This window comes from Colobus angolensis, unplaced genomic scaffold (assembly GCF_000951035.1).
Source record: "Colobus angolensis palliatus isolate OR3802 unplaced genomic scaffold, Cang.pa_1.0 Scaffold239, whole genome shotgun sequence".
NCBI classification, from domain to species: domain Eukaryota; kingdom Metazoa; phylum Chordata; class Mammalia; order Primates; family Cercopithecidae; genus Colobus; species Colobus angolensis.
Window position 1 is genome coordinate 161,925 of NW_012115588.1, and position 11,657 is coordinate 173,581.

An 11,657-nucleotide genomic window follows, 5' to 3' on the forward strand; every position below is an offset into this window, starting at 1 on the left:
TTTTAGTAGAGACAGGGTTTCACCATGCTGCTCAGGCTGGTCTCGAACTCCTGAGCTCAGGCAATCCGCCCACCCCAGCCTCCCAAAGCGTTAGGATCACAGGCGTGAGCCATTGCGCCCAGCCATACCTTACCTTTATGTTTTTTGAGACGAAGTCTCACTCTGTTGCCGGGCTGGAGTGCAGTGGCGTGATCTCGGATCACTACAACCTCTGCCTCCCGAGTTCAAGCAATTCTCCTGCCTCAGCCTCCCGAGTAGCTGGGACTACAGAGGCGCACCACCATGCCCAGCTAATTTTTATATTTTTAGTAGAGATGGGGTTTCACCATGTGGGCAAGGATGGTCTCAATCTCTTGACCTTCTGATCCACCCGCCTTGGCCTCCTAAGTGCTGGGATTTCAGGCGTGAGCCACTGCGCCCGGCCCTTACATTTTAAATACCATAGGAGAATAATGGGTTTCATGTGTCTTCATTAATTCACTTAATTTAACACATGGTTTTGGGGGTACAGAGCACTACTGTGCTAGTGATAGGTGGCTATTTACAGACCATGCACTGATTTGTCATGACAGGCTGCCCTGGCCATTTGATGAGCTTGAGTGCTTTCAGTGAAGCCCCTGGGAAGCTGTGTTCTACAGAAATGATGACTCCACCAGTTGATTAGGGATGATGGAAGAAAAACCGGGGAAGCTGTAACTGGAAAAGCCCTACAGGTCTGTTGATTTTATTAAACACCCATGTCAGAGTTTAAGTCCTGTGATATTAAGTGATAGTATGAATTAATAAAGTCCTTAGCCAACTCATTTCTAACTCAACTAGTATCTTTCTTTGGGGGCAGACATTAACAACTATAAAAATCTCCGAAAACACACAAAGCTAACACTAACATTTTGGGATCTCCTAGAAAACATGTACCAAGTCATTACATTGAGAGCTTCCATCTCTGAGGCCTGGTGTACCAAGGACGCCACCCAACAATAGCTTGCTAGGTGAACCCAAGTAAGCAATGTAATCTATATTTAATGTCCTTGTAAAAATAAGGCATAAGCTGCCTCTCCTGGACAAAGGCCTGATATTAGACATAGTAACAGCACTCTAAACTCTTTAGAGAGGCTAAGAAACTCATGGTATGATGATAGCTTAAACTGTGCCTTACTGACGCAAATGTGGGCAAGTTGCTTCTCTTGGGACTTACATTATTCCTCAGCTGTAAAAGAAGAAGACTGGATCAGGTCAAGGTTTACAAACTATCCTTATAGATACCTAAATATTCCTGGAAGGTACCAAGTGATGGTATCATCCAATCCTCCAGTTTGTACAGCTCTGTTCTTTGCTTACAGGTTAGCTTTTTTTTTTTTTTGAGATGAAGTCTCACCCTGTTGCTCAGGCTGGAGTATACTGGCGCTATCTCGGCTCTCTGCAACCTCTGCCTCCTGGGTTCAAGTGATTCTCTTGCCTCAGATTCCTGAGTAGCTGGGATTATAGGCGCCCACCACCACGCCCAGCGAATTTTTGTATTTTTAGTAGAGATGGGGTTTCACCATGTTCGTCAGGCTAGTCTCGAACTCCTGACCTCGTGATTTGCCTGCCTGGGCCTCCCAAAGTGCTGGGATTACAGGCATGAGCCACTGCCCCCAGCCTACTTACAGCTTAGCTAGCCCCAAAATTTAATTAATTTACATTAACTTTTAACTTTTCTCCTTAGGGGTGCAATGATGAGAATAAATAAATAAAAGGTTAAGAAACACTGAGTCAGGCTGGGCGCGGTGGCTCATGCCTGTAATCCCAGCACTTTGGAAGGCCAAGGTGGGCAGATCACCTGAGGCCAGGAGCTTGAGACCAGGCTGACCAACATGGTGAAACCCCATCTCTACTAAAGAAAGAAAAATTAGGCTGGGCAAGGTGGCTCACGCCTGTAATCCCAGCAACTTTGGGAGGCCGAGGTGGGTGGATCACAAGGTCAGGAGTTCACGACCAGCCTGACCAACATGGTGAAACCCTGTCTCTACTAAAAATACAAAAATTAGCCGGGCGTGGTGGTGCACACCTGTAATCCCAGCTACTCAGGGGACTGAGACGGAAGAATTGCTTGAACCCAGGAGGTGTAGGTTGCAGTGAGCCGAGATCACACCACTGCACTCCAGCCTGGGTAACAGAGTGAGCCTGTCTCAAAAAAAAAAAAGAGCTGGGCATGGTGGCGTGTGCCTGTAATCCGAGCTACTTGGGAAGCTGAGGCAGGAGAATCGCTTGAACCTGGGAGGTGGAGGTTGTAGTGAGCCAAGATCATGCTATTGCACTCCAGCCTGGGCGACAAGAACAAAACTGCATCTCAAAAAACTAAAAAAAAAAAAAAAAATTAATGAATTAATTAAAAGAGAGTCAGACCTCCTAGATTATAGTCCTGATATGTCACTCATTAGCCACTTGACCTTGGACTAACCAAGTTGCTTAATGTCTCTAAGCCTTAGCATCCTCATCTGTATCACACGGAACTTTTGGATAACAATGTTTAGCTAAGCACCTGGCATATATTAAGAGCTTCATAAATGTTAGTGCCATTTTTCTTACCTTCTGGTTGGGAGAACCGAGGAAAATTGTAAACAAAAGGAATCAAGATTAAGGGGATTACACAATGCAGCACCATAAGAACCTACCAATTAGTCCTCTGGTAGCAATGTCCATAGACATCATCCCTGTCTCCTGGTTATCCTTGTGGCTTTGAAAAATTATAAATGAGAATACTTGGCTTAGCTTACCTGTCTAATTCCCTTATCAATTATGAAAGTTGCAGGAAGAGAACAATAACAAGGGTTGCCTTGGCTGCAGGAAGGTTTCTGCATAGGAAAGAGCCTTGGCCACTTAATCTACATGATGATCTGTAAGGCTGAGAGCCTGGATCATGTCACTGGACTGCTTTGTGTTCCTTGGAAACTAGCGCTGAAAATGTGAGCTAGATTCCATCTCAAATGTCCTCAGAACATTCGTGTATAATGTGAAGGTGGGGAAGTGACATCTAGAATAAGTCTCAGGGACAGAATGAGGCATGAGGATCCAAAGGTATCAGTTCACACACCACATTCAGAGGAGGCAGACAGCAATTAACATTTATTAAGCATTCTCTGGTTGCAAGTTTATGCTAGATAAGAACTCTAGCTAGAACCATGCAAAAATTCAAGAAAACGCTGTCTTAAATGGCTTAAATAGCTACCCTGTAGCTAGTTTAGGAACTGTTTGTAAATTTTCTTCACTGCTGTTACCTTATTATGCTTATTATTCTGGTCTATGCTATAGACCAGAAGTAATTAACAAACACCTACTATGTACTAGACACCCTAAAGGGGACACCTCTGGATGACTTACAGGGACAGCACCAAAACACATGTACCATGCTTGCACCGCATGTCAGGCACCGTACCACGGCCTAAGGAAAAGGAGAGGCGAATAGACAAACCAAAGTCCTGCCTCTAATGAAGTGTAATCTAGCTAGTAGACTGGATCTGGATTTCCGGACAGCAGGATATGACTTAATAGTTGAAGGTAAATGCAAATCAGAGTTAAGGACAAGAGAAAGGTCCAAATCACTAACGGAAATTATGTTTTTGGTACTTCAGGACCTTTCTCATCTCCCTAAACAATAGAAGATTCAATGGCGTATTCGTTTTGTTTTTTTTTTTGAGAAGGAATTTTGCTCTTAGTTGCCCGGATTGGAGTGCAACGGTCTGATCTCGGCTCAGCTGACTGCAACCTCTGCCTCCTGGGTTCAAGCAATTCTCCTGCCTTAGCCTCCCAAGTAGCTGGGATCACAGATGTGTGCCACCACGCCGGTTAATTTTTGTATTTTTTTAATCTATTTTTTGTTATTATTATTTTTTTGAAATGGAGTCTCGCTCTGTTGCCCAGGCTGGAGTGCAGTGGCATGATCGCCGCTCACTGAAAGCTCCACCTCCCAGGTTCATGCCATTTTCCTACCTCAGCCTCCCAAGTAGCTGGGACTACAGGCGTCCGCTATCATGCCCAGCTAATTTTTTTTATTTTTTTAGTAGAGACGGGGTTTCACTGTGTTATCCAGGATGGTCTCGATCTCCTGACCTCATGATCCACCCACCTCGGCCTCCCAAAGTGCTGGGATTACAGGCGTGAGCCACCGTGCCCGGTCAATTTTTGTATTTTTAGTAGAGACGGGGTTTCACCATGTTGGCCAGGCTGGTCTCAAACTCCTGACTTTAGGTGATACACCTACCTTGGCCTCCCAAAGTGCTGGGATTGCAGGCATGAGCCACTATGCCTGGCCCAATGGTGTAGTCTTATCTGGCCCAATCTCTCCCACTTACTGGGGGAAGGCAGGATCCAAGTGCATGAAATGAGGTACTGGCGTTGTTGCCTTCACCATGGAAACATCCAAAAGCACATGTAAAAGGATAACATAAGGCCAGGGGCGGTGGCTCACACCTGTAATCCCAGTACTTTGGGAGGCCCAGGCGGGCAGATCACAAGGTCAGGAGTTTGAGTCCAACCTGGTCAACACAGTGAAACCCCGTCTCTACTAAAAATACAAAAATCAGCTGGGCGTGGTGGCAGGCGCCTGTAATCCCAGCTACTCGGGAGGCTGAGGCCGCAGAATCACTTGAACTCGCGAGGCGGAGGTTGTGGTGAGCCGAGATGGCGCCACTGCACTCCAGCCTGGGCGACAAGAGCAAAACTCCATCTCAAAAAATAAAATAAATATATAAATAAAAGGACAACATGGTGAAATGGGGACACTACAAGGTTTCCTTGAATAGCCTGGGCTTGTCAGAGGAACTATAAAATGGGCATCATAATAATCATCCCTATTTCTCAAACTTATTGTGAGGAACAAGGTGTGATAACATCTATAAAAGATGTATTCTTTGCTCATGGGAATATGAAGAATTACGTATCTTTTGCCTTACTCTAAATTAGAATTAAATTAGGTAACTAGGCCAGGCGCAGTGGCTCAGGCCTGTAATCCCAGCACTTTGGGAGACGCAAGGCGGGCGGATCACCTGAGGTTGGGAGTTGAGGCCAGCCTGAGCAACATGGAGAAACCCCGTCTCTACTAAAAATACAAAATGGGCTGGGCGTGGTGGCGCATGCCTGTAATCCCAGCTACTCGGGAGGCTGAGGCAGAATTGCTTGAACCTGGGAGGCGGAGGTTGCGGTGAGCCGAGATTGTGCCACTGCACTCCAGCCTGGGTAACAAGAGTGAACTCCGTCTCAAAAAATAAAAAATAAATAAATAAATAAATAAGATAACTGGATACTATCATTAACCTAGTGAGACTGTATCATACTTCCTTTTGTTTTGTTTTTTGAAGAAAACAAGCTGATCCATAGTTTTCCCCCACAAAGAACCCTGCTGCCAATACTAAATGAAAGAAATGGGGTAAACCTTGCCTGTAGCACTGGTCTATAAGCTCTCTCTCCTGGCATTTGGCTCAGAGAGTTGAATAGTAAGTAACCACTGCCACTACACAGTGTCAAGGGACAAAAAAAAAGTCACTATGCAGGGCCACAATCACTTCTGCAATATTAAACCAAAGGCACTTGTTACCTGCTTAAAGCTGAAGTCAACTTGAATCGTCCCAAATTCAACTTTGTCACAATATACACCCAAATAGTGCTTAATGATAGATCTGAGACATTATTGAGTGGCTATGACACAACATGGGCCGTACAGGCCTTATAAACAGACAGGGTCAGCCGGGCGCGGTGGCTCAAGCCTGTAATCCCAGCACTTTGGGAGGCCGAGACGGGCGGATCACGAGGTCAGGAGATCGAGACCATCTTGGCTAACACGGTGAAACCCCGTCTCTACTAAAAAATACAAAAAACTAGCCGGGAGAGGTGGCGGGCACCTGTAGTCCCAGCTACTCGGGAGGTTGAGGCAGGAGAATGGCATGAACCCAGGAGGCGGAGCTTACAGTGAGCCGAGATCCGGCCACTGCACTCCAGCCTGGGCGACAGAGCAAGACTCCGTCTCAAAAAAAAAAAAAAAAACAGACAGGGTCTCTGTCACCCAGACTGGAGTGCAGTGGCATGAAAATGGCTCACTGCAGCCTTGACCTCCTGGACCCAAGTGATCCTCCACCTGCCTCAGTTTCCCAAGTAGCTGGAACCACAGGTACACACCAGCACACCCGACTAATGAAAAATGTTTTTTTGGCCAGGAGTGATGGCTCATGCGTGTAATCCCAGCACCTGGTGAGGCTAAGGCAGGAGGATCACTTGAGCCCAGGAGTTCGAGACCAACCTAAGCAACAAGACAAGACCCTGTCTCTACAAAAAAAATTAGCCAGGTGTGGTGGCGCATGCCTGCAGTCCCAGCTACTTGGGAGGATGAGGTGGGAGGATCGTTTGAGCCTGGGGCGGGGGTGAAGGCTGCAGTGAGCCTTGCACGTGATCATGCCACTGCACCCTAGCCTGGGCCACAGAGCAAGAGACCCTGTCTCAAAAAAAAGAAAAACAACAAAACAAAACAAAACAAAACAAAATTGTTTTTTGTTGTTGTTGAGACGGGATCTTGCTCTGTGGCCCAGGCTGGTCTTGAACTCCTGGACTAAAGTGATCCTCGTAACTTGGACTCCCAAAGTGCTGAGATTACAGGTGTGAGCCACCACGCCCAGCCGGATGTCATTTCTGAATAAGAATAATCACAGAGAAACATGAATAGAGAGAGGGCTCTTCAAATTGCTGGTCTTGACAAAGATTTGCTTCCCTTGCATTTTTCCCCTTGATGCAAAATAACTGCCTTTTATTGAACTACACCCAGTTTGACTCACAGAACTTGAAGAAATTATAACCTAGATGACTAGATGAACACAGTAATCTCCAGAGAACATAGGAGATTGCAGTGGATGGCAAAGTGTTACTAAACAAAAGGAGGAAAGGTCAGATGGAAAGCTGTACACTTACGTCCTTCTCCTGGATGGTGCACTCCTTACAATAATACGCATCAGAGACCCCAGGGCCTCCACAGATCACACAGCGTCCCTGGTAAGATCCATAGTTACACTCATCACATATGCGCACCAGAGTGCAGGGACGCACATAGGAATCACAAATCACACACTTGCCATCACCTGTAAGGAAGAGAATGGAGTCATACTCACAACAAGTTCTTCAGTCCTCTACTATCTCCTGCCATGGGGAAATACACTAGTCTCCTTTTGACAGTGACTTTAGGGCCCTCCTCTTGGCATCACAAAACTTGGTTTACTCAGTATCCATCTCAAGTCCCTCAATATATACAAAAGTTTATCAATTAACATATGTAAAGAGCCTAGAAAAGCACCTCGGAGATGATAAGCCTATATATATGCCGGCAAAGTGCTGTGTGTTAAGGAGGGGTCATGCTACTCTGGCGATTTTTCCTGTTGAAAACTAGAGAGATACAGCGTTAAATATGGAAGTGGCAGTGGGGAGTCAGAGGGGCCTTTGGTTGAAGTCCAGCATTCAGTGTTCACATACTTCCAGGCACATCTACTCAAAGCCCTCTTTGTGGCACTTTTGCTGGTTCCATAGAAACTGGGAGTGGGAAGGGTGGGCTGTTGGGACGGTAGGTTCCACTCACATTTTTCACACAGTCTTCCGATGGCTGCAAGATGAAAGATGGTTAAAAAGTACAATTAGAATAAAGGTTGTGACAAACAGGGGAAGTACATCCTCGAGCTGGGGGTAGGGACATGAGTAAGGACTGCAGTGATACCTGCGGATAGCCATTTTATCATTACAAATTTCCAAATGAACTAAATCCACAGCCCAAGCACTCTCTGAATTTCCTCCAACGTCCTGGGGCAAGCTCTGAGTTTCTGTGGACCTGGGCCAGACCCCACCCCCGATACTTGCCTGGGGCTCCCAGCACGCGCATCCCCGCCCTCTTCTCATCAGAGGCCACAAACCTGCGCGTTCCTACAACACCCCGCGCCCGAGAGGCGGGAAACGTGGCGCCAGCGAGGCAAGCCACTAAGGAAGTGATGGGAACCCCCGACCCCCCAGCTCCTAATACCACCCCTACCCAGATAGACAGGGGCAGGGCGCAGTCTCACCAACACCAGCCTGCTTGCGGCAAAAGATCAAATCAGGATGATGTTTAGCCATAACTCCCAATTAAGCCGGCCACCGGAAGCTTCGGGAACTTCCGTCCGACCTTTATCTCCCATTGTTCCTGCCTCCACGTCGCTGTGATTGGTCCTTTAAGCTTCCGTCAGTTTACGATCCTTGCACCAGGCCCCTCTTGCTCTCGCGCGAGTTTCTGTCGCTGCTGGGTGACCAGGTCCTGCCAGGTGCATGAAAGTCTTAAAAACTCTCCCAGATTTGGATGGCAGAGATAACTAAAATTTGTTCTTGAATAAAACATATTTGTGCTTGGTATCTACTTCTGCAAGTGTCTTTAGGCAGTTCTATTTCCTCTTGCGTGTCTGTTCATTACTCTTGAGCTCCGCTCATTGCGTTCGCAGGGTTCTGGCGCCCCTAGGAAGGCCTCGCCTTCACTGTGACGCCCTACTCTTCCGGGCACGCCCCTGCCCAAAGGCTTTAAAAGCCGCCGTTTGGGACGTCACTTGCATGCGACCTCATCTTTGTCAGTGCACAAAATGGCGCCCTACAGCCTACTGGTGACTCGGCTGCAGGTGAGCGAGCTCAGGGACCTCTGGGTTCACGGGGGCGGGGTGCCTCCTACTGTGCCGGCGGCTATGGGCGAGGCAGGGCGAGGCGGGCCCGACCTGGGGCCAACTTCTCGTGTACCTGTTCCGGTTGTGGGCCCAGCACCCGTGTCCGCTCCTCTGGTGCCCTAGGTCAAGGCGTCCCCGGCACAGTCAGCTTTCCTGGCCCTGTCCCCGCCTCGCAAAAAGCGTGGGCCCAAGCAGCGGCGGCCGGGTGAAGAGCGGAGGCACCTCTTTCTTCTTTTTGAGGACAGCATTCCCTGCTCCCGTGGGGTGTCTTTCCATTCCTCAAGGTGAGGACAAGGTGACTAGGGGGCGCGGTCGTTGTTGAGCCTTCTAGGCCCAGTTCCTGAGGCCTCACTTCGCATCTCTTAGCAACAGAGACATGACAGCATCTGCGGTTGCCAGGCCTGGAGTCTGGAGAAGAAACTAGGACCCTGTACCACCTTTTGAGGACCCTGCGGAATATGGAATGCCCGAGGTGGGGAGGTGGTCTTCTGGGCCCCTACGTAGTAAATAATAGTAATAGTCTCTCACTTTTGCACAAGATTTGAGGACTGTTTTTTAATTCTTCATAATATTCTTTGATTGATGTAATCATAGGAATGAGATGATTTTTCTCATTTGATAGGTGATAAAACTGGTAGAAAGTAGGTGGAAGTTCTGGTTCTCAGAGTGGCACCGAAGTGCTGTGGCAGAAGCGTGGGCCCTACCACCACTGAGTTCTTGTTTATGTCAGCCTGCCCTCACAGAACTTTCCGAACCAGGGTGCGATTATTTCTGTTTGTCAGAATGCAGTACGAATATTTTGAGCTCACAGTAAGTTGCTTGTCAAATATGGGAGGATAAGGAGACTCCAGTTTGACCTTGACTTCCCCGTTAGGAGCTATCTAGAAAGCTGGCCGACTGCCACATGATTTTTTCACTTCTAACTTGACAGCCCTCGGAAGGTGTTATACTCAAAGGTTCAACGTCACATGTGTCCTTTGTTAATAAAAATAAAGCAAGCAAGCATCTGTAGACATTCTCCGTCAGCCTTTCACAGTTAACTTTGTGAATCTTTTTTGGATCAAGTGGCGCAACTTTGATAATAGAATTTTACAAGTTGTTATGCGTTGTACTTTCAAGAAGCCTTGTGGTACTTGAAGTTATTTTTAATCACATTGTTTAAATTTAAACCATGTGGTTTAAAATAAAATCTTTTATCTGAAAGAAAATATTTCTGATCTCAATTCTGGGCAAAGGCAAAGGATTGCACCTAATTATCTCTTCACGTCTTTTTTTTTTTCCTTTGAGACAGAGTCTCGCTCTGTCACCCAGGCTGGAGTGCAATGGTGCAATCTTGGCTGGCTGCAACTCTGCCTCCCAGGTTCGAGTGACTCTCCTGCCTCAGCTTCCCGAGTAGCTGGGATTACAGGCGTGTGCCACCATGCTTGGCTACTTTTTGTATTTTTAGTAGAGACAGGGTTTCACCATGTTGACCAGCTGGTCACAAACTGCTGACCTCAAGTAATTGGCCTGCCTCAGCCTCCCAAAGTCCTGGGATTACAGGTGTGAGCCACCCCATCTGGCCTCTTCAGGTCTTTTGATTCTCTAGGTTAATGATGTGGAAACAGTTGTTTCTTCCTGTCTCATGAGTTAAGGGAGTCAGGCTAGATTATTTGGTAAGATAAATGATTATAGAGTTCTTGAACTTGGAAGAGAAGAATAATATCACACCATTTTGAACTGAAAAGGATCTTGGAAAGTATGAGTATTAGACTGGTGTAAAAGGAGATCTGGGCTGTAGTTCATACTCTTTCCTGATCCTGTGACCTTGAGTAAGTTACTTCCTGAATCCATTATCAATTGAGGATAATCTTCATTGAACAAATGTATATTCAGCAACTGGATGTTAGAAAGTGATGAGTAAGTAGAATGAGTTTACGACCATCACGTTGACTAACCTCTTTTACAGGTGGAAAATTTAAGACCTTGAGAGCCTGGGTGACTTCCAGTAGCAGAGTCAGGATTAAAATCCTGGTCTCCTTATTTGTTCTTTCAGCTGAGATGAATGAACAATATTATGCAGTTTGCACACTGCCTCCCAATAACCAGGCTGTCACGGTTTCTCTGAGAAGCTTGTACATTTACCTCTTTTGTTCTTTTGTGCTTAGATACATTTGAGAAGTGATGGTTACTACCTTAATAGTCATGTATGCAAAACCCTATGGCTGTAGTCAATTCATTCCTACTTCATTCACCATATATTTACTGAGCGCCCACTGCTTGTTCTGAATACCGTGGTAAGCAAGGACAGTCCTTGTTCTTGTGGAACTTCCACTGTATTCTATTGTACCTGACTGCAGAGGGTCTTGGAGATCTTTCTCAGCCAAATACGGTATTTTTCTTCCCTTGGCTGGACCAAAGGTGAAGGTAGATAATAGAATGATGGGTGTTACTCCCAGCACTAAGAGTACCTAGCGTTTGTCTTCCTGTGTATGACTAATTTCACATGACTCTGTGAGATGAGTCAGGCTTATTAGCCTGATTCACAGATGAAGAAACAGAGAGCAAACGTAGTGTTATGGTTGAGAGCGTGGACTCTGGCATCAGACAACCTAGATTTGAATTCTGTAATAACTCGAATACTCATATAGCGGTGGTTTTGGGTAAGTTACTCCACCTCCCCACACCTGTTTCCTTGCCTTTAGATACAATAAAAAGAGTATATCTGTTTCAATCATGTAATAGTTGCAAAGTATTTAGAACCCTTCCTGGTACTTAGTAAGGGCTATATAATTGCTAAATAAATACGTGGCCAGGCACGGTGGCTCACGCCTGTAATCCCAGCACTTTGGGAGGCTGAGGCAGGTGTATCACAAGGTCAGGAGTTCAAGACCAGCCTGGCCAATATGGTGAAACTCCATCTCTACTAAAAATACAAAAATTAGAGCCGGGTATGGTGGTGCGTGCCTGTAGTCCTAGCTACTCAGG

The 11,657-nt window shown here is 46.5% G+C and overlaps 2 protein-coding genes across 3 annotated transcripts in view; one reads left to right on the top strand and one right to left on the bottom strand.

Moving 5' to 3' along the window:
* The window catches only part of PHF5A (PHD finger protein 5A), a 10,069-nt gene extending 1,879 nt beyond the window's left edge, over positions 1-8,190 (bottom strand). Inside the window, exons 1-4 of one of the 2 annotated variants that reach the window (XM_011945077.1) lie at positions 8,067-8,158; positions 7,592-7,615; positions 6,934-7,100; positions 1,157-1,207 (exon numbers count right to left, since the gene is read on the bottom strand). In XM_011945077.1, coding sequence (XP_011800467.1) covers positions 1,157-1,207; positions 6,934-7,100; positions 7,592-7,615; positions 8,067-8,118 — 294 coding nt within the window. In that variant the 5' untranslated portion in view covers positions 8,119-8,158. Of the gene's footprint in view, positions 1-1,156; positions 1,208-6,933; positions 7,101-7,591; positions 7,616-8,066 lie in introns of both variants that reach the window. The other variant, XM_011945078.1, reaches the window with a different exon arrangement.
* Positions 8,191-8,625: 435 nt separating this feature from the next.
* The window catches only part of ACO2 (aconitase 2, mitochondrial), a 58,772-nt gene continuing 55,740 nt past the window's right edge, over positions 8,626-11,657 (top strand). The window contains exon 1 of the mRNA XM_011945081.1: positions 8,626-8,974. The gene's annotated coding sequence lies outside the window, so the exon portion shown is untranslated. The remainder of the gene's footprint in view (positions 8,975-11,657) is intronic.